A 23,773-nucleotide genomic window follows, 5' to 3' on the forward strand; every position below is an offset into this window, starting at 1 on the left:
ACACACACACACACAGACGATGTCTGTAAGTCAGTTCCATGTTTAGACCCATGTTCTCTGTTAAGTCAGACATTTATTTATATACTCTTAAGTTACTTTATCTCTATCAAGAGGAATGAAGAAGGAAAGAAAGATACTTTGAATCAAAATGATGTAAAGGTCTCACCCACATATCTACATCTAGATTTTTACATATGATTTACCCCTGTGGCTTCCAAAAACCAACACCTGAGACACACACACACACACACACACACACACACAAAGACAAACACAAACACAAACACACACACACACACACACACACACACACACACACACCAAAATGCAGAGCAAAAATATTTACACAGCAGTAATTTTCTGAGGAATCCGGGAGGTTAATTTAAAAAATCTGCCCTTGAGTGTAACAATGGTTGCTTTGAGCTTCCTTGTTGGAACAGAAGGGTTGGCACAAAGCCATGTGCCAAGTTTCTTAAAGCCAAGGAATAAAAGCATTCTTCTTGCATCCTCATCGGAAATGAAAGAGGAGGAAGAAGCTAAAAAAGTAAAGTATGCACTCACATTGCAATACCCCGGTCATGGATTTCAGTGTGGTTCAAAGACAATACACAGTAAACCAAGGCTGAAATATCATCCAGGCAGTAAAAGTCATGGGGTCAGCACAAATGATAAGTTCTGAAAAAAAAAAAAATCATAAAATATAGCAAGCATTTCTGAGATATACTCTGGCAAATTATGCTAATGGCCACAAAAGCATGCCATTATAATTAAAATGGACTAATTTTTAATAAACAATCAAGTTGTTGACATTTCTTAAGGGCCATATGCAAATTTGACAGTGTTTTTATCCCTAGGGAGCTTCCATACAGATTCTTAGGCATAGTCACACAGTCTGTGATAACTTAACATTCCAAGCACAAGGACTTGAACACCAATATAACTCTACCACTGAAACCCTAACATCTGTGACGAGCTAAGTCTCTTGACTTTATGTGGTCTGGACGTTGAGCAGTGTTCTATCATTGCTGTGGCATGGCAGACATACCTGAGGCGTGAGCTAGCCCAGTGCAATCGAGAGGTTTGTTCCGTTGCCGTGGATACCCAAGAAGCAGGAACCACAGTAATACATCAGAGACACTAAGACACTATGCAGCACCGCATAGCCATCAACACACACTCATTACACATACTGGAATTCAGCGGGGTACGTGATGGAAAGAACATTCGTAGGAGAGAGAGAGAGAGAGAGAGAGAGAGAAAGAGAGAGAGATGGAAAGAATTAATGGATGTCCCATACCATTCTCTGACATAAAATCCATGTTACAGGGATACTCTCTAACATACATCAAGGTTTTCTTTTCTTCCAAACGCACAAAACTCTCATACAACAATAACACCCAGTACAATCATAAAGTAACCCAACTTATCCAACAAACGCACGTGAAAAGACGTTCCCTTGAAACAAACCATAGCATTTCCTACAATTGAGATTTTTTGTATGGTATATTCATAACGTTTTCCTTTGGCCTTGAATCCTGACAATTGAGAACAAATACCTGACACCAGAGCCTGCCCGGTCCAGAGAGCAGTGAGGAGTACTGACTGTAGAGTTGGCTTGGGTGAGGGGTGTTGAATGATACAGACGAAAATGGAAGAGCAATCTGCTAATGCTTTTCTTCTGGAAACATCCCCAAAGCCCAAAAGTTCTTTTATGCAAAAGTAAATAAGTAGTTTCTGGAAAATGCCTGCTGATTACACAAATCTGCCAGTAATTCGTGAAATCACAGACGTAAAACTGGCGCAAAAAAAATAAGGACCCTGGACCGCTGCTTAAGAGCATCAGAGAGATTTTGTTGTAAACTGTTGAACCTTGCTTTCGCACGGCATTTGAAAAATATTTATGACTGGAAGAAAAAAAATCAAGACAGAACTACTGCTTTTTTCTCATTGTATTTTCATAAAAAGCCATCACAATTTCTTTACAAATACATATTTTACATCAAAAAAAAGGCACTGACTTTAGGCACTACAAAGAGACAGAGAATAACAATAAGCCTCCCAAAATAAACAGGGAACTTGAAAGCAGTTTTGAAAATGTTTCAAATATTTTCAGTCCCTCATGCTGTGTAAAGCTGTAGTTGTACATTTTTCCAGTTTGGTATAGGCACTTGGCTGTGCTAACATGTATACGCATACCTTTTCAGTACTTGTTCAAGTTAAACAAATAAAAGATTTTGCTTCCAATGGATGGTTGACTGTAAAGGGGCATAAACACACTTCTTCATTGGGGCAAATTTTCACATTGTCATAATGTACTGACTTTTGACACATGATACAAAACTTATGCCCACTAACATAGTCATATGTAAATGAAACTTAGCATACTGACAGTTACCCTAGCATAACAACACTGCTTCGGATGGTCAGATATTAGATATGCAAATGTATTAACAGGCAGCACTTAGGCACACTTTCCTGTTCAATTCACCTGAACAGTGTGTGTGTGCGTGCGTGTGTGTGTGTGTGCATGCATGTGCGCGTGTGTGTGTTTAAATAGACTGTTTATGCATGTTAGATAAGACAAAAATACTGGTGGCTCTCATTGTAATGACAAAATGATGTATTGTATCAAGTGAAAAATGTCAGCACAGAATTTCACCATTCATCAAATTATTTCAAGATAATCTTATCTTATATATGCTCATCCTCTTTATTGCTTCTTTCACAGACATCTTATGTCAGGCCCTCATATCTGGGGATAATAAATACTTTAAAGGTGCTTAGCATTAGTAAGACTTGAGTTCCTGGGTGCAGACAGTGTAAGCATAAATAATAAGTGTACATTTGGTCTGAGCTTTTCATAGTCTGGTTAGTGCCAAGCAAGCAAAACGACTGCACAAAGCTTGGCCAAATCCACACGCTGACCTCACAACACTGGAAATAAATGGAGTGCAGTGGAAGACAGAATCAGCTAATCTACTTCAACTTTCAAAGGCCACGGTCAGTTGCAGGGAAGGAAATGATTGGCTTCCACTTGGCAACGCATTCTTTTTTTGTGTGTGTATAAGTGTATTTATGTATGGGAGGGGTGTTTGTGTGTGTGTGTGTGGCTCAACATTTCTAGAGTACTACTAGTACAAAGAGAAACTGCTGTTTGTTTAAACCATCAGCATATATAGAAATGGTATATTTGTTTCACTGGGGAATTTTCGTGTTTGGGGTTTTGGAGAGCTGAGATGTGGGTGTTTAGAGTCTGGTCATTTGTTTTCACGACCGAGACTTTTCCAAAAGAGAGGCACTCAAGCACCTTGTGAATAGCGAATTCAGCCGTACAGAGGAAAATAAGAACACTGGGTTATTTCGCGTATGTCAAGGGATGGACAAAGTCTGCTACAGATTCGCATTTACAACTCAATACAACAGCAACAGAAACAAAAGTTGGCACTAATAATATCAAATGGATAAAAATACAAAAACATAGAAAAATAAAACATCACATCAAAAAAGATGGCCTTCACATAACATCACAGCACATAAAAATACAATGAAAAGAGTTCTCCTCCTTTGTCTCTTCATCATGTTGTTCAGTTCTTTTCACAGCAAATGATCCCATCTGGCAACTGGGGACAGTTGGAGGCTTACTGGGGTCGTAAACTCAGTCATAGACTTCTTCAACCTAGCAATTCTTTTTACTTTTCAGGCACTTTGACAGAACAGTCTTAATCTTAAAAAGTTTCTCATCAGTGCAAGCTTCTTAAAGAGGAGAAGAGATGAGACTCATTCTATGTCAGAGTTTATAAAGGTTGAGTCAACTGAACTGGTAATCTTCTGCCCCATTAGCTTCTCTCCATTTCTCTGAGTTAGCGCCAACTCCTCGCTTAGAGTTCACATCTCAAACACAGTCTCTCCTCCTTTCCAGCAACATGTGATTTCTTTACATACAAGAGGGGGGAAAACATTACAATAAGTTCTGACCATAATACAAAAAAGGCACTGTTTTGTCAATAAAACACCTCTCTCATCAATTGCACTTGATTTAAATACTTAATGAGTTTCAACAAGTAAAACTCAACTGGCTAGTTATCCAAACATTTCATCTATCAGCAACAGTCAAGACAGTATCAGCACTGCACCCGCCAGCAGGGATAAAATGACAGCTCCTCCTTGGGCTAGGAGGTCTGAGAATTTGACCTCAAAAATAAGAGGGTTTCAAGCTGGCCACATTATTGTTTGCTGAGCACTGTCCATGCATCAGTGGAACCTGGTAGTCAGTTCCATTCTGTGTGGGAGGAGGGCAAGGGGTGATTTCTGGTTGCTTTTGCAGCATTGAAGTATTCTCTAGGCAAGTCTTAACCCCTTCCATTTCCATGGGAGGAGCCTCAGCCACATCCAAGTCAACATCGGTCTTTGTCCTCTTCTTACGTAGGAGGATCACTATTGCAGTCACCACAGCAATTACCATTACCAGAGCAACTGCAACTAGAACTGGTATGAGTGTGGAAGAAAGCTGACCCTCTTCGATCTGTGGTTCAGAGGAGGGGGGAGAAATCCCAGCAGTCCGAGCTTCCATGCAGGACCCTCCGTCATCTCCAACAGGCTCTCCCAGTGGACTGGCACAGACCGAGTAGGTACAATTGGGTTGAAGACCACGTAGCGTGTACTCTGGATATGAGGCAGGCACGTTTAACTGCAAGGGCCTGCGATCTGGTCCAGACAGGTTGCGATATGTCAGACGGATTGCTCGAATATGTGGCCTTGACTCAAAATAGCGATGCAAGTCAAGCAAAATGGAAGTGCTTGTCACTTGGCGAGAGCTGATGCTGTCTGGCTCTGCTGTAGCAACAGTCTCGACTGGAGAGTGTGGAGATGATGGAGGAGGTTCGGTCTCCTCCTGAATCTCACAGTAGAGTCCTGAAGTACTTGGCGGACACAGGCATCGAACATGTCCATGCTGGTCAAAGCGGCAAGTACCACCATTTAGGCAGATATTGGGAGGGCACATCCCATAGTCCCCACTGGTACTGCTGGGGGAGGCAGGTGCCTGAGGGGGGGGATAACTGTCGGTTTTGGAAGAAGGTTCCTCACTTGGAGGAGGAGGAGGAGGAGGTATGGCATGGGTCATCCCAGGCACAGTGGTTGGAACCGGAGGTTCTGGGGTGCTACTGCCACTACCTGCACTGGTGAGCACAGTGGTGGTGGTAGGACATCCAAAATCTTGGCGCTCAAGTTCTGCCAACATCCTTCCCGCATTTATTGGGGGAAAATGGCACCGTGTCTCCTCTGTCCTGGCCAGATCAACCCCCTTGTCCCTCAACCACGTGGGAAACCAGGCCAGTGGACAGAGACAGTTGTAGGGGTTTTCTGCAGCAGTTAGGTGGCTCAGCTTAGGGAAGAGCTGGAAGAAACCCTCAGGAAAACCCTGAAGGTTAAGACTGCTGAGGTCAAGTTCCTGTAGGTTTACTAAATTCTGGAAGTCCTCTAATTTCAGTGGACCCAGTGGGTTTGCAGACAGATTAAGACGTATCAGTCCTTTTGCCGCCTTCAGTGCTGGGGGCATGCCCACCAGCTGGTTCTGAGATACATCCAGATCATGGAGGTTCCCTAAGCTTGCCATGAGTTCCTCATCCAGACTAGTGAGGGCCAGTCCAGCAATCTTGAGTGATTCTAGGTGGGGTGTCTGGAGATCCCCAGGAGCAGGCAGTGAGATTCTGTTTTGACTGAGATCCAGAAGAAGCAGCCTTGGAAGATGAAGAGTGGGCAGGACAGTGAGCTGGTTCCCCTGTAGTTTAAGCTCCAGTAGGTGATCTAGTCCCTCAAATGCAGCTGGATGGATGCTCTGGATCTTGTTGCTGTGGAGATAGAGCCTCTCCAACATCACTAGCCCAGCAAAGCTGTCCTTGGAGATGTGAGTGATGTGATTGGAAGAGAGATCCAAGTTGTGAAGGGAAGACAGGACACTGAAGACGCCATCAGGGACCTCGGTAAGTTCATTCTGACTGATATCCAACATCTCTAAGTCTCCAAGGCCCCCAAAGTCCTCCTGGACCAGGGTATCAATGCCGTTCTGGAAGACGTAGAGGTTCTTGGTGGAGGCAGGGAGGCCTCTGGGCATGGAGGAGGAACGTCGAGAGAAGCAGAATATGGAGCCAGATGGTTGGCAAGAGCAGTCAGCCGGACATCCATCGGTGAGCGTGAAGAAATTCAATAAGAACAGGAGAAAGGGGAGATGGATAAAAAGGGTAAATGAAGGCATGGTATCCCTCTTACGGTTTTCACAGTCGAGCCCTAGAAAAAAGAAGAAAAGAAACAGGTCAAACATGTAATACAGAACATTTAGAGAACAAAATAAAATAACATTTCTTTTGCAAATGTAAGTCAAACATTAGCATAAGACATCTGGCATTATGATATTTCCATTTTGATAAAGGATTCTGAGAAAAACTGTTGGGTGATGTATTCACACCCTCACCTAGCCATCCCTATTTAATTTAACTTGTTATTGCAGACAAAATGTAATTACACATCAAATAAATGCCTTTTCAGAAGTCCAGATGAATGAGGTCCATTAGTGAATCTTGCCTTCCTCACACTAGCATTGAAAGTACTGTATGAAAGGTAAGAGTTCATCTTACAAGGGCAACATGATAATCTGCCCAGTAAAACTTACTCTACCATAAGGATGCTTCTGTTTTCTTGATAATGAATTCATCTCAGAGGATTTGGACCTTGTCTTTGACTGTGTGCCTCAGGCAGCCCACCCACTAATATACTGCCTCGGGTAAGCAAAAAGCACACTCAGATTCTCCCAAGTGTTTACCCTAGCGCCCCTGGTCCATGAAACCCTGCCCTGTCTCAGTAGATGGACACCCACATACACGCGTCTATTACACACAAACACATGGCTGCACACACACACACACACACAAAATAACACATGGAATCTCCACACACACAATCTCATCAAGTTGGCTTTGACCATGCATAAAAAAAGATAAATAAATGGTGGAGACACAAACAAATCATTTTGTTTTTCTTCTTCCAAAGACGTATGGCTACAAAGTTCAGGCTACAGTTATACGTGTGGGCTCATGAACCTATGAGACCGTCTACCAGTGCTGACAGGTCCATGATAATGTAAAGCTGTTCTAAACCTCTAAGAAGTACTTAGAGAACAATAATAAATCATCTCAGAGTAGTCCAGTTACATCTAAGGGGATTAACTTTCTTTAATTTTAAAGCCTATAGCCTGTATGGTCTGTGTGCATTTAGTGAAGCCTACAATATGATACAACTACTCTCATGTGACACAGTGACTTAGCTCTGAGCTAAACATCTGGAGGATGTGCCCCTTAGTTTACCGTCCTCTGAGATGCCAAAGTGAAAAAAAAAAGAAAGAAATTCCATACAGTGTACTGATGCGATTTAGTGTTAGACACTGGACGGGGTACAGATGCTAACTGACAGATAGATATAGATCGACATTATTATGTGTTAAGATGATTGACTGTCCTGTCTCAGAGTAAGCTAACAGACTTATTCATTTATCTATTTCTCATTCTTTTTAATCCTCTTTTCCTTTTCTCCCTGTGAAATGTTTCAGTGACCGTTATCTTACTTGAAGATATGATTTTTGCTTGGCTTTGTTTATTGTTATGATTGAAAAAAAACAAAACAAAAAACCACAGATACAACCTCCACTTTTTCATGGAAAACTCCGACCCAGGGAGGGTAAAGTGGAAGGATCATTGCATTCTTTATGGAATACTACTAAGGGCACATGCACATCTTCTGTGCGCTCAGCTGATGTTAACAGTGCATAAAGCCGAGCCCTGTTTGGTCAGGGAACGTCTGACATTCAGATACTTTTACTCACAATACCATACATTATTCTGCAATACCTAATGGTTGATGCACAATTTTCTCCACTCCCTTATCTCTCTCTCTCTGTCTCTCTCTCTCTCACTCTCTCTCTCCCCCCCTCCCTGTCTTAATAGTGATACATAAAGATTAAATGAATGCTGTTTTAGGTCTAATAACTCCTCCCCTTTATCTGATTTATCTTCCTTATCTCTCTGTGTTGTCCACTGACTCCCTACGCTCTCTTTTAAACACTCACTCACTTGTTCGTACTCACGCGCACACACACACACAGAAAGACAGAGAGAGAAAGAGAGAGAGAGAGAGCACTTTATCTCTTCCTCTACTTTGCTCTGCATTGCACCTCTCCATCGTCCATAAATGGATCCTCTGTCTGCCTCTGGATGTCTGAACGTTGGATAGAAACTCAAGTCCTTTCATTAAAGCGGGCAAGCTCCCTTCCCTCCCCCTCATAACACACAAAGAAGCCGAGTTTGATCCCACCGGCACGGCAGGAATTTTGCAATAACCCTAAAAATCCATCTTCATCACAGGAGCACACAGGGGCCTGCCAGAGACGGGGCCAGAGGAGAAGGGAGCGTGCACGGACTGGGGTAAGCTATACCCCCACCTTTCCCCTGAAACTTTCTCAGTGTTTCTCTGTCTCTTACCCTACCCCTCCTAGAGCTTTTAAATGGTTCCATGCCCTTGTCGCCATGGTACCCACTCATCTGAAAGGAGCCTAATTAGTTGAAGGAAACATTTCTGGATGTTATCATGGTAGTAACATGAGGAACATCAATGTTCATCAAGTATCTATCGATATAGTCTGATGTAGTCTGTAGAGGTTCAATTCTCACTTCACGCTAACCTCTAGTGTGAAGGTTGTTGTGAAGGTCTGTCATTTCTTAATGTTGCTATGCAACAACCAGGAGAGCAAGGTGCGGACCAGACACGTGCCATATCTGCTCATTCGCTCAATGAAAGGTGCAAGCGAAGAGGAACAATGACGTCACCTCGCTTCAAGCAGTTAGTATTCTCTTCAAGTTAAATATCAGGGGAGTCACCTCGTCATCATCCAAACAGCAGTGTTAACAGAAATATAATGATCACAGCTGGAGTTCGTCATTTCCATTCTAAAGACAGAACACACATAACCAGTAAGTCGAGTGATGCGTGCACCGTTTCCGAATAATACATATTCAAACAATGTCACACACGCCTCCGCGTCACCTTCTGAGCCACACGCCAAACGTTTGTCAACCATAAAAAAAACCCCAAAAAAACACAGAATTTATTTCCTGCTTGGGCATCTGCCCTGCCTTTGTTTTAGCACGTATGCCTCACAAAGCCAAGAGTTAAGGTGTGGAAGCAATTACGGGCATTCTGAAACGAATAGGAAGCACGCGGAGAAACAGCCAACTTACTTCTCCTAATACTTTTTCAGCGTTTGCTTGGAAAAAGCTGAAAAATGAATGATAAGCACTAAAAGCTTTGTTTTCATCCCTATATGTTCTCTTCGGTTAAAACAGAGGAGCAAACAGAAGTTAGCGAGCACTGTTTGCAACTGAGCTTCCACTTTTGTTTTTACAATGTGGCTTAACGATGAAGGAAAAACTGTGTTCTGCAAAGAGCAGCCCGACAAATCCCATGGCATTACGGATTTTTTCATTTGGAAGTTCAAAGGTTTGCTTGCGTATAAAGCCCTCAACAACTGATCCAACCGCTGTGTTACAGTTTTTTTTTTTTTCTTTCTTGGTTTGTTTTTTTAAAAACTGTTTTCTTGCTAGCCAAGACTTAGTCATTAATCTTAAGTGGTACACTGCTCTTTAGCACAGTATATCGTTCTGTCAACTTAAAATACATATCCACTAGTTACTTTTCTCTTCTCATTCTACCTCCATCATCTCTCTCTCTCTCTCTTCTTTTTGGAGTCACCAGGTGTTTGGCTTAAGTTTTCCTTGTATAAAAGCTGTGAATGACTGCCCAGTTTTTATGAAAAGCCCATTATTTTTATAAGTGCAACCCCTTAAAAACTATTTCACTTCGAAGACGCCCTGGATTCTGAGAACCAAAGAAAGGAAGGATTCGAGAGAAAGGCCTGAACAGAGAGAAAAGCTTTAGACTGAACTGATTACCACATCATGTTTCCCTTGCTTCATTTTTGTTTATTAACCCGCTTCCTGACTTTGCCGTATCCTTGAAATGACTGTTTATAACCTGCAGAGCATTAGGGTGCTAAATACTAAACTGAAACGTAGCATAATGTTTTCTCAAGAGACCAGAGGAATACTGATACTAAATGACAGCCAAATACTGAATAAAAACACTAAAACAATCTAAGAGAACGTTTTCAATAACTCGGCCTTTTGCAGTAATATGATATGTAGTGTAACAGATGCAAAATCTGTGTTGGGTGGAGCGATACGGCCACAGGACGGAGATTAGCGGAGGGTTACGGGGTCAGAAAGTCGACTGCAGATTTAGCAAACCCTCCCGTGCCCCTCCCCTCGCTGACTCTGTGGCTCTTATCTGTGCTTATAAAGTGGCTTTGAGGGGATGTGAGAGTCTGTTCATTACAACAGCAGCCAGTCTGCATTACTCTGGCCATGTATCTGCTCTAAGAGAACTGTAGGGAGCATTCATCATACAGAGAGTTTTCAGCATCTCTGAAACCATTTATTGAGCACAGCTGTTAATCTGTGTGTGGTGAGAGCCAGGGGCCGCGGGTACAAAAGAGGAAAAACGGGACGTGGTAAAAACACATTGTCATTACAGTTTACCGCCCCCCTCTTAAGCACATTATCAGTGCTTGCGATATTCAGCCAGCGGCTAAGCGTATAGGTTTCTGTTTCACTGTTTATAAGAAAACGTTATGGAAGTGTATCTTATAAGTCTAAGAGGTTTAAGTGCAAAACGTCTAAGTTAATGATTGTAAATTGAGCAGGCATAGGTAGCCCTTGGCTGTGCACACTCTGTGCAACGCTGACAATTTATCATTGTATTAAGCTTCAGTGCCCAGTGCTGTAACTGAAACACACACATACACCACTGACACACACACAACCTGTCAGCAACCCCCTATCACAGCTGGTTTCTGTTACTCCAGAGTGCACCAGAGCCATCTCTCAGGTTGACGGCATGTTCTCATTACTGTCCTTCGACAAGAGGTCAGAGGGGAGTATGAGTGTGTGTGTGTGCGTGCATGTGCATGTGTGTGTGTTAGTATGCACATGTGAGCGAGTATGTGTCTTTGTGGCAGAATCTGTGTGTGTGTACGTGTACATGTGTCCATGTGTACATGTGCCCGTGCCCGTGCGTGCCTGCGTGTGTGTGTGTGTGACCATTTGTGTGTGTGTGTGTGTGAGCCAGCACGGGTCTTTGTAGCTGAATTTGAAACAACCCCCATTCAGATTACTTTTTAAACAATTCCCAAGATACATCCCAGCATGACCACAAGAAAGGCCCCTTGATCCAAGAGAGACTCTTGTCCTTCTTCTTTCATTTTCTGTTTGTTTGTTTCTGGTAAATAATAATCAGATGTGATGTACTGTTGAGATTTGTGTTGTCTGGAAAGTTTGAAGATTAGGTTATTAATCATCATAGAGCATTGCTTTGCGAAAAAAACCCACCCACATCCCCCTTACTTGTGATGTTTAGACTTAAAAAAAAACAAAACTATGTTTACTGAACTGCTGGTTGTATTTGAATTTTCTGAAGACAAAGAAGATGGAGGTATAACTCAATGACAGCGGAGATATGACCTCACAATGAAATTTTCTCTCAAGCAGAACCTTAAATGACATCCAATAACAAAATCTAAGTAACACAGACCATTTCACGGTCTTAATATAAAAATAAAGAAATATACCGTCCGATAAACCAGACTCAAAGACAAGCAACGCAACACGTAACGTGCAGTTATCTACGACGACCAATGGCTTTGGGACAAGAGTCACAATATGGCACCCAAACAAAACATTAACCTCTCCCAAACGTTTGACCCTTGCTTCCACTGACCCTGCTCCACATCAGTCAAAACACACAAAAGAGACCCACTTCAGTCCCTCTGGATACACATAATACACCAAAGCATACTCAGTGCCTTCTCTCCGCACAGAAGAGGAGACACTTAACCCACAGGACGCGTGTTGCAAATGTGGTGAGTGCCACTCTTCACGTTCTAGCCCTGGGCTTCTTTCCTTCTGAGTTCCAATAACACTCTTCGTAGCCAGACTGCGTGTGTGCTTGTGTGTGTGGGGTGTGTGTGTGTGTGTGTGTGTGTGAGTGTTGTAGCAGAGGGTCTGCGACAAAGAGATAAGAGGTGTGTTTGACACAGAGACACCTGGATCGGGTTCCCTCCCCGTCCGCCCTGCAGACGGGGGACACGCGGGGGAGTAACATCAGAAGGATGAAGGGATTGAAACCTGAACCAGTCAGAAACACGACGACACAACACGGGACAACACACCGCCGCGCAGAGCAGGTATAACATTACAAAGAGGAAACATCCTCACGGAAGAAAACATAAAACCGTTTACTAACTTTCCCTATCGCTTTCTCTGGGTACAGTGTTTGCCGTTAAAGGCCTGTTTTTCCTTTTGTCTCTTCCTACTCTGTGAGTTCCACAGTGAAGAATATTAATATATATATATAAATATGTATGATAAGCACTGTCTGTTCAAAGCACAAAAAACATACACACATATACGAAAGTGCACGAACACACACGATTGCACATACGCTGGCCAAATGAGAGCATGTATTACCTTATTTTGTGCTTTGTTGGTAAGATACTGATCCACACAAAGCTGTCAGCACCTCCTCTGTGACACCAGCTTTAATACTCAGACCACTGGGCTCCTCTGTTCCAAACTTACAGCTCCTCAGAGCTGCTTTTGTATCATGTACCAAAGGATGTCTGCAGAGGACTGGGAAATTAAACATTAGCTCTGTTCTTCTTCATCTTATCTCTCTATCTCTCTCTCTCTCTCTCTCTCTCCCTCTACCTCTCATATTTCATTTCTTTTATCAGATCTAACTGAAACCATACTACCGCTAGCTTGTCTTCACACAATATAACAGATTAATGCGTAGCCATACCACCGCTACCTTGTCTTCACACACTATAACAGATTAATACGTAGCATTACCACCACTAGCTTGTCTTCACACACTGTAACAGATTAATGCAGAAGACATTAACACTACTTGTTATTAACACAGTAAATAAGAACTGGTCAGCTACAGCACAGACGAACATGACAGCGAGTCAGAATAAGAACCAGAATCCAAATCAGTCTCTTAGTTTTTTGGGGGGCTTTTTTTTTGTCTTTTTTGTGTGTGTGTGTGTGGGAGTTAAAGGTTGTGTGCAAAGTGTGCTAGAGTAAGAGGGCCTCTGGGGCTTTTGAAGAGTGGGACTACAGACAACGTTTTAAATTGACTGACGCGTTCTGCGCCCGCCCGCCTTGTCTCTTTGCAAAGGAAATATGCTTCATACATACAAAAGTCACATTTTACAACCTCACCCCGGTCTCATCTGCTGTGGTATTGTGAGAATTTAATACAGTCACACGCGACACTGTCCCTCTTTGTTTTTTTTTCATCTCTCTCTCTCTCTCTCTCTCTCTCTCTCTCTCTCCCTCTAGCAGTCTGCTGTTTTCTCTGACAGTTCTGTCCTCCAGCTAATAAGTTGTTTGTGTCAATTTTTAATTACCTGTCTGCAATCATGTGCCGGCAACAGGCATTGAAACACTTCAAAAGCTTTTCATTCTGACCGAAAACATATCCCTCCTATGTAAAAACACCAGATACTTTTGTGCAAAAGGTTAATATTTTATGTGTTAAAAACATTGGATTTGTATTCAGTTATGTCAACACCTTTACCCAAGGTTCTTGTGGAACTGGTCAACTTGTGGTAGCTCATATTACACGAATCCAAATGCACCTTTTGGAATGTGCATTTCAACATCTTGTGCAATGACAAAAGCAGTGGCCATTAGCTTCGCTTACGACACACACACAGGTGTGACAGCGATTAGGGACTGAGACCTCTTACAGTCGCATCTGGACTAACTGGGTATCTTCTCTTTCATAGCACTATTCCGTTGCTTCAGTATGTTTTCTGTGGGGTTTGACTTTGGCTGGAGACCAACCATTGTTCCACCCAGTCTTCAGCATTGCTTCGAACAGCAACCTGTTCTACCAGAGAAATCTGTTTCTGTGGCTACACATTATTTCTAATTGCTCATTAATTTGCATTAAAAAAAAATCCTTAATCCTTCATTACTCACTTAAAAAAAAAAAAATTGATGGAAATAATGGAAATCCCACAAGACTGTTAAGTACTAACCAGAAAGTCTGTCATAACGTAATGCTCAAAGCACTTAACATTATGTTTTCTTGCTCATTCACCCCAGACGAGCGGGAACGTACACACAAGCCTATACTTAAGCTCATTCAGTATGAGAGAAGTGACGGTAAAGCTATGAATTCTGGGAGAGCACACCTATGCAGTTTTGACATTGTTCTATTCTAAATGGTCTCTGCTTGTTTCAGGTGACATTAAAGAATGCCCACCATGCAAACTATGCAAAAGCTATGAGAAGTATGCTGACAAGTCCCATACAGAAACCATTCAAACTGTGTCCCATGTCATGTCTTTATATAGCCACACAGAGACATGCAAATCAGACAAACAAAAAAAAATTCTTTATGAGCAGAAATGACCTTGCTTTTGATGGTTCCGGTTTAGATGATCCTTTTTGGGATAAGCAGCGACGAAAGTCAAAGAAACAAACAGTAATAGCTCTCAGGTTTGGCACTGAGGTAGAGAGAGAGGAGTAGACATCCGTTTATACAAGTTCTGAATCATATCCTCTAGTTGGATTTTGCTGTCTTGCCTAAGGTAGTAGAGGCAATTTTGAAGGACAACCTGTTTTTCAAGCTTGAGTGTGTGTGTGTGTGTACTCTGAGAGCGACAACCCTGTTGTTTTTCTTTTTAACATATTTCTCTCTCACAAAACAAACTGCAAACTGCCACCACCTGCAAGCACCTGCATGAAACGATGAAATCATGAAACCTTATGTATAGTTGAACACACACAAAAACAAAAACACAAACACAACACACACACACACCCACACACACACACACACACACACACAACCTGTATCTAAGTCACAGTGCAATGCATGACTGACAGCTAAAAGTGGCTAAGTCCAAAGTAACAGCCAAATCTGAAGACGTTCCCTCGGCACGGACCTTAGACAAATCTTTCAGTTGTTGGATGGAAGCCCATCTCCCCTGCCTGGTGCTCAGCACAGGTGTGACACTGGATCTGAGGAAAAACTGGATCTGCCCCCCCCCCCCCCCACCCCCTCCCCTAAAAGAGCGACAGGTCTAATTGGTGTAAGAGCTCGAGACAAGCTGGGACACAGGTGTGTGGAGCCAGGGGTGCGTTCCAAACCTTCTTTACCCCCCTCCTCACCCCTGAGGTTTCTCTTGCTCAGCTGTGTCAACTCATCCAGTTCCATCCTCAGAGGCCCTGCGGCTAAACTCTGCTAACACAAAAGCCCCTCAGACCCGAGGATCCACTCTCAAGCTTTGAAAGAGTCTAAAAGTCTGGATAAAAAAGGTTCAGATAAACCACAGAGTCCAGCCCAGCAGCAATGTCAAAAACCGAGTATGTGACCTTAAACTCACTGGTGGCTAGCAGATGAGATTACTGAAAGATCTGAACAATTTTAGTGATCCAGCCTAGACTAAGACAGACGGAGAATACACACTCATGTGTAGGCATTAGGACTACAACATCACTTTTGACTTATAACGTGAAGTGCGCACTGAATTACCACAATAACTCCTCAATACAGGGACCTGCAGTCTGACCAGACCAAATAAGAAGCCAGACTCTTTTGTGAGTGTGTGTGTGTGTGTGTGTGTGTGTGTGTGTGTGTGTACATGTGTGTAGATAGATAGATAGATAGATAGATAGATAGATAGATAGATAGATAGATAGATAGATAGATAGAGAGGGGGGGTTACTGTAAGAAATGTGTACGGATAAAGGTATGAACTACATGAAGAATGTAGAACAGACACAATGAGAGTATAAGTGTAAAGATGTCACAACGGGGGAAAAAAAAAACAAGTTTATAATTTAATCTAAATGTCACTGGAGTGTCTGAAGTAACATTTTTGAAGGTCTAAACTTCTGCACGTTTGTTCTGTCACCTACATATTTACTCCGTCCTCTCGCAAAGCTTCTCAAACAAACACAGGCGAGTGACCTAACCGTTCAAGGAGAATGGCGTAACGGCATTTTGAGAGAGGCTTCATTTGTCAAGCCCGTTCTCTATTCCAGCATGTTTACTCTGTGAGTGAAGCAGTGACCTAAGGCCGTTCTAAAACTTACTCCGGGACAAATAAGCAGATTTAGTTGCCCCCTTGATACACTGCGCCAACACGCGCCTCTAAAATGCTTATTTTCTTAAGCCCATGTACGGGGTTTTCCCCTGAGAGTCTTCTGGTCCAATGGTACTGGGCCAAAAGGTCAGAACTGACCACGACTAAACTTGGGTCCTGGCGCTGAACCCAAAGCCTAACCAGGACACAATTACACGAATCCGTCAGGTGACTGATGTTCCGGAACGGCAAGTCAAACTGACTTGTCAGAAAGAGTGATGACTTGTCACCAGTCCCAAAGGAACGGATGTCAACACACGAGCTCTTGCAAGATGCATTGGAGAAGCGGCTAAACACCGGTGTAAGCTTTCCTATTCTTCTGCACAATGCCCTGTTTGTGTTCGGTTTCACTCAGTTGAATCAGAAAAGACGTGGACTTGGAAATTCGACACCTAATTCATTCTGTGCCTTAAACTGTTCATGTTTAAGTTGCGTGTATACTACACAAACTGTCATGGGTCAGAAATGTAGCCAATGCATATCTGATCTTCAGTGTTGCTAAGCGCAGTAGAGAAAGAGTCCTTCAGTCTGCTAAATCCCACAAAGTGCCGTTTGTGTCTTGTTAACCTCAGGCCATTGGGATACACTGTGAAAAGGTAAAAATGTTGAAGGTCTCATATATCTCTCTTTCTCTCTCTCTCTCTCCTTCTCTGTGTCTGTTCGTCAACAGAATCTACATTAACTCTTCTGAAATCTGCCTACATCTCCCACAATCCATCACTTTTCAGATAAGTCTGGCCCCATGTCCCATAATCTACCACTGCTCATCTCTCTTTTGGGTTCTGCTGGGGAAAAAAAGTATATTTAGTCGCTAAATAGAGACAGAGAACAAAAAAGAAAATAGAGACGCTCGTGGAAAAAAAAGACTAACGCTCATTCCTAACTTGATTTTTTTTTTTATTCCTCCTTATTTCTAATTGTTCTGTTAGTCACGCAACCATGTTGGTCTCTTGTTTCCACATCAACAATTCATTATTTCTTCTCTCTAAATTCAAACAAGGCGGGGCAAATCTTCTCAGCTGTCAGTTTGGAGTAATGTTAACATTTCTGCATAACGTATTTGTGTGTTTGAGTCATTAATCACAGAGCTGAATCTAACTGGTCAGGGCCCCTAAGTTAGACAGTGAGTTTATGTTAACAGTGACTTGACCTCCGTGGTCATTAGTCCCGCTAAAAGTGATCGGCCTGAGCACAAAGACAGAGCTCCTGGATCTGCTGAAAACATTCCTTCCCCCATTATACAACCAGCTTACACACACACACACATTCCACACCAGAAGACATCCAGGGCGTAAAAAAAAACACACATGTCACTTCCAGATCAATACACCCGCCATTCTCAATCACAACTGCGTTCTGGAACAGCTCCATTTGAACAGAGAGCAATCTAAACGCGAGAGGTCATTCTGGATACGAAAGGAATCTGTAGGTTTATTAAAAAGATAGGGAACTGGGAGAATTTGTGCAATGCCATATCCCTATATTTTACCCTGTGGCAATAATCAAAAGCTTGTCTTACTTTTGTCAGGGGAGAGCAACAAACCAATGGCCTGGAAAAGAAATATTTCATCAAAGTACCTTCTCCCTGCCTTTCTATGGCCCTCTGAATCATCAGAGGCACTTATTTGCTGTTCTTGGCCCAGAAAGTGTCTATGCAAAAGGAATGTCTTCTTCATACTGTCCAGTAATACCCTCCCCTGTCTCAGACTAAAGACACTGGGGAACAAATTCTCTCTCTCTCTCTCTCTCTCTCTCTCTTTCTCTCTCTCTCTCTCTTTGTTTCTAACTGTGGCACGTTTTCGTTAGTTCTTGCCCCCACATGGTGAGGGAGTGAAATGCTGTTGCAGCAATACTTTTGATCTGGAGTCTCCACTTTGAAGTTGGTGGCTGCTCCTCATCTGTGAACAACATGTCCAAATTGAACAATAACAAAAGCACCACATAAGAAAAGAGAAAGAGAGAGAGAGAGAGAGAGAGAGAAGCGCATGCTCTGCCCTTGTATTGAGGGAGGGGCAACAAGGATATTTGTAAGGATTAGTTCCAAAGCGTTGCAAACTAGTTGGTAATAGAACACTTTTTCCAGGTCATTTTTGTTCCATGTATTCTGTTCATTCTTCATCATAACCTTTTTTAAGCAGTAAGCAAAAAGTAGATGCCTTTAAACAATGTTGAGCGAGTGTGTGTGTGTTTGTGTGTGTGCGAGCGCGCATGTGTATTCATTCCAGTGTTGTTTATATAAGCTCCACATTACTTGTGAAAGTACCGCAGATAGGAACATACTGCAGATAGTTTGAGCACAAACACACACATTCATGGTTACTATCACAAAAACACAAACAAAGCTCCGCTCACCACTGCACTGGTCTACAGAGACTGGTGGGTTTAAATATTTGCTTACAAGCTATAATATCTTCCAGCCTCAGTTACACCAGTGTTGATAAAATACAGCAGTAATATAGTTATGATCTAAGGAGAAAGCAGTAATAAGTAACACTTGGATATGACACCCTTCTTGGTGTGTCTCATGAGGTTATGATTTAGAGAGGGGAATGTGTTTTTCATTCTCTTCCACTGTTTAAAGTGGGGCTGTGAGTGAAAGGGTTCTGGCCACCGGTCAACCCTGTGTGGGCCTGTTTCCCTTGGCAACACACAACTCCAAGACCCCAGGCTTCATAGCCCTGTGTGTTTGGAGAGACAGCAGGTGAAATGCCAATGGGATGTTATTGTGCTGGCTGAGACTAGACTTATATACTTACACTGACACACACACACACACACACACACACACACACACACACACACAAACATTCACTTTCTCCAGGGCGATCTGTATCTCACAGATTTGACGATTAGCAAACTCAAAGAATTATAATACCATAATAATAGGCCAATGTAACAGATATGGTTTCAGTATTTCAGTGTAGATTTGTAAACGAGTCTTTGAGGAATAAACTTTGAAGACTTTTTGTTAAATTTGTGCCTCCTAGCCACTTGTCCAGGGGCACAAGAATAAAACGTGTGTGTGTGTGTGAGACAGAGAGAGAGAGAGAGAGAGAAAATGCAGGTCTTCATACTCCTTGAATGATATACCCTGAGGATGTAAACCCAGACAGTAAAGAATGTTTCAAATTGACCCCAATTCTTTAGAAGACAGACACAGAAATGGTCCCTGGGTTATAGGCATGTCCCTCTTTTTTCCTCTCACTTTCTCTCTCTCTCTTACACTTTCAGACATAAACACATTCTCACACACAAACGAAACAAAAAAAACCCCAAAAAACACACATACATGTAACGCAAGTTCTGAAAATTCTACGCAACATTTAACGTAATTACATTTCATTAAACCTTTACCACTGAGACCATTGCTCGTGGTAACAAAAAGCTATAGGGCACAGTAAACCTGCCCATGCATTGTAGCCTCTGTACTGCTACTGAACAAGTGCGCTTCCACTTCACTCTAAAAGAGAAGAAAGAGGCAGGGCGGCAGGTGCCCCGCGATGAAAACAGAAATACCAAACCACACCCTCACATCCTCCAAAATAAATAAAACTTTGGCTCCATTTAAGTGATGACAATCAGACATATTCAGAAGAACTCATTATACACAATGCGCTGCCTCTGACATCAGTGTCTACAGAGCTTGGCTCAATGACCAACAGGTCATCCTGAAACATGGTTTGCTAAAAGTCTAAAGTTGAATGTGTGGAGTATATCTGGTCAAGATAACAATTTGTGTAAACAGACCGCAAACTGCAAACCACAAACGCATTCTCAATTTTAAAGCAGCAAAGGCAACAGGTAAGGATTGTGTTAAAAGAAGAGAGTCAAGTTCTGTTTCTGCCTCTCTGAGAGACTGCATTATGTGAAAGAGTAACCCGTAGGGGGGCTGTCAGTCATCAGGAGAGAACCGTCACTTGAATGTTGCTCTGAATGCCTGCTCTCTTTTTCTCTTTAAACAGTTTCTTTTAGCGAAACTAAACGATTCCAGGTCAACGCTGTCTGAGCTGAGAAGAGGGAAGGAGACAGAACACATGCTCTTAATTCTTTAATTGTACATAATGAGTGTGACTTTTGTGCCCCTGACCTAAGTGGTGGGGGGGGGGGGGGGGGGGCGGCACGCTGAAAGAACTGAAAGAGGATCAGTTCATCCTTTCACAAAGCTTGAAGAATTTTAAATTCAGTTACTGCTACACAACAACTCACTACAAACTCCGCTTTGGTTCAGATAGCTTTCTGTAGCTAACCAAACGACACATATATCAAGATAAAATCCTACACACCTTGCTCTTTTTCGCCCTTATCAGGCAGTGATTAACTTTCAGGCCATTTTGGGTACTCCCCAATAGCAGTTGTCATGGCACTATGACCTGAGCGCTTATTAGCTGACCCCTGTAGGATTAGGCCAAGCTGAAACAATGGGTGTAGGGGAGTTGGGTGGAGGATGAAGGAGGGGGTGTTAAACCTTCAGTTCGGAGCAACCCACTCCACTATATAACATCCCCTTTAATTAAATTACTCAGGACTCAGGAATTGTTTTGTTTTTTTCTTCTTTTTTTTTTACCTGCATCTCTCTATCTGTACCTTTACTTTTCACCTAAGCTGCACGGCCCTTGCAAAGTTTACCTCCGGCAAACTTACCTCTGGCATGTTGCCCGGTTGTACATATACTGTATACATTCAGTCAACATTCTGAGCTTTGTACACTCACTGGGCTGGCATGTTTTGATACAGCTTAGTGAGCAGGATTATCCACTGCAGAAAGAGCACATGCTGCCCAAAGTGACAAACAATACTAACAAACCGTGTCTCCACTATGGAATCCCTTGCCAGTCTTTTCTGACTACGACAGCAATCCACCCGACAGCGACCATAAATAACTAAATGCATGATCAAATTAATCAATTAAACTTTCTTTTAAATCAAATATTTAATCCCAAACAAGGAACATTTTGATTAGCACATGAATCTTAATATCATTTGTCATTTTATGAAGGCCAGGTTTCAGGACCATCAGTTAGTTCAGATAACATCCCTTATTATTACTTACTTACAATATTGGATTTTTTATCCTACTTTTAAGCTGCAGCATACATATGTGTTACGTCTAACATCCTGTATTAAAATCACAAGCACTGCTATGAATAAGTAAAAACTCTGAAACAATATATTTAGTCCCCAGAAAAGGATTACACAATGTAGCACAATAAACGAGTTCTGGAGACGTTCGGGTGACTGAGCACCTAAAATAAGTTGAACATGAGATACAAAGACTCGACTTCGCCGGTTCTGGCAAAGCAACATAGTGCCCTGTTATCTACACTGACGTTTAAAGAATTCTTCACAGCATGGTCAAACTGGACAGATGGAATCAGAACTTTCTGGAGCCCTTGTACAGGAATCCGGTCAGTAAGAAACACCATTAAGCTAAGCATTTCCAAACACGTTGTTACCGAAAATGCCAAGACACCACTGTGGGAATTATCGTTTAGTGCTCAACCATCTAAATATTTGTTGAATCATTTTGATCGACTGAACTTGCCGAAATGAATGCCTTATCTCACACCAAGGCTCAGTGGACGACTGCTAAACACTAAGCGTTTCTCCGAAATTCTTTCTGTTTCTTTCAAGCAAATAAAGGTCTACAAAACCAGAATAACAGCACCTAATCTTCGTTGAATGCAGTATTATAAACCAGGTTTGTGGCTAAACCACAGTTGTTTGAAGTGATGAAAAATTTACAGCTTCTGAGTGACGGCATGGTACCTTTTCTAAACACCAATGGGACCTGTTTCTTGCGTAACTTCTCTCTTTCAGGTTACACAGTTTAGACCTCTGAGATGTAGCCTACTTACCTCAGTCTATTTCTTAATACACAATTACAGTGTTTTATGTATGACTACTAAATGTGTAAGCCATACTACTGAATCTGCTGAAGCTACTGAATCATGCACTTTAATAGCCTATTTTACAGCCAACTAATTTCAGACTTTGACGATATGTAATGAACTGCAAGACGATAAGTTCCACAGTATAAACACGTAACATCTTTGTGTTACATGAGCAACATTAAACTAATTTGTGAATACCTAATATGTAAAATCATGCCTTGAACATGTCTAAAGCACACGTGTGCGGTTTACTGAAGGACTGAAACTTTGACGGCTATTCGCACTGAAAAACAGTGTCAAGAGAAGCGTGGCATGCATCGCCAACTTTCAAACTTAACAGACAGTACCTCGCCAACGACATCTGAGATCTCAGTTGAACCTCTGTGTTGACTGCCTGAGTTGAAAGCCTGCGGTTTGTTTATTTCATTGACAGTAAGCGCTAAACATATGTTCCCTACTGCAAATTAAGTCCACCTTAACCGCATTGCCTCAGAGGGTATAGCGCGCGAGAAAAACAAGTAAATTAAAAAACTTACACTTAAGTCATTCTACTTGTACTAAACCCGCAAAATATTAGACCAGTAAAGAACCTTTCTGACACACTTACCCTGTAAGAACTGTAGCCTTACGTGCAGAAAAGTCGTCTTGACTTGTATCCACAAGAACACAGCGAACGAGGGGGAAAAGTTCAGTTCCTAGATAGCCATTGCTCACGACTGAAGTTGTGCTTTTTAAAATAAATCTTTTTGTTTACAACGTCTTTACCTCCAAAGAATTGCGAGGCAAGTGCGTTCTAGGTGAGCACCTCTTGTCAGACGCACTAACTTGGGGGACAATGGCATTCGTCTCAATGACTAGCGAGCTTTTAAAAATTCGACGGAGGAGGAGCGTGTTTCCCCGAGCGCTTACCACACAGCGCTCTTGGCCCGTTCACCTTGCCCATGAAGCATTGTATCTTGTCTTAGAAAAAAACTACTTTTAGATTTTGTCGTTTGACGCCGAAGGAACTGCATTTGCCTGGTTTGCGTTCAACTGTTCTTAAATTTTATATTGGTGCCAAATGCATGCAAAACAACGAGAGTCATTTCCATTTGTGTGCATAATTTCCATAATTTTAGTACTGCCGCTCAAAACAGCTCATCGTTTTGGATAGGTGTTCAGCCTAAGTGACGACGTGTATCCGCTACTGATGCGTTTCAGCTTTAGAGTGAATCGGTTATTTATACTCGTCGTCTTGGGAAAGTTTCTACTTCGTCATGGTATACTTCCGATGATCTGATGAGACTGGCAGAGCACTATTTAAATCCATGTAGACTCACAGACCGACTTGGACGGAAATGTGATCTGTCCCAAAGGTTCCCTCACAGTAAACTGTTACGTGCACTGGTAGTCCACAACACATATGAATTGTATATTGCTTGTATACTATTAGTAAGAAAACTGAGAGGAGTAGTCTAACCAAATGTAGAGAGAGTGCACATGCCCATGGTACGGGAGAGGACTAATATTACTGACTTCCTCTTGTTCTGTCGTTTTTTTTTTATTATTAACGTAAGTG

The 23,773-nt window shown here is 42.2% G+C and overlaps 1 protein-coding gene across 1 annotated transcript; it reads right to left on the reverse strand.

Moving 5' to 3' along the window:
* Positions 1-1,948: 1,948 nt before the first annotated feature.
* On the reverse strand, positions 1,949-23,011 carry vasna (vasorin a). The gene is made up of 2 exons (XM_030782426.1): positions 22,823-23,011; positions 1,949-6,285 (listed from the first exon to the last, which is right to left on the reverse strand). The coding sequence occupies exon 2, from the start codon at positions 6,251-6,253 to the stop codon at positions 4,193-4,195; it is 2,061 nt and encodes a 686-aa protein (XP_030638286.1). The 5' UTR covers positions 6,254-6,285; positions 22,823-23,011; the 3' UTR covers positions 1,949-4,192.
* Positions 23,012-23,773: the final 762 nt, after the last annotated feature.

The sequence above is a fragment of the Chanos chanos genome, chromosome 8 (genome assembly GCF_902362185.1).
Source record: "Chanos chanos chromosome 8, fChaCha1.1, whole genome shotgun sequence".
Taxonomy (NCBI): Eukaryota; Metazoa; Chordata; class Actinopteri; order Gonorynchiformes; family Chanidae; genus Chanos; species Chanos chanos.

Bases quoted from the DNA above. Each gene is read 5' to 3' on its own strand.
- vasna (XM_030782426.1), bottom strand. From the start codon at position 6,253: ATGCCTTCATTTACCCTTTTTATCCATCTCCCCTTTCTCCTGTTCTTA.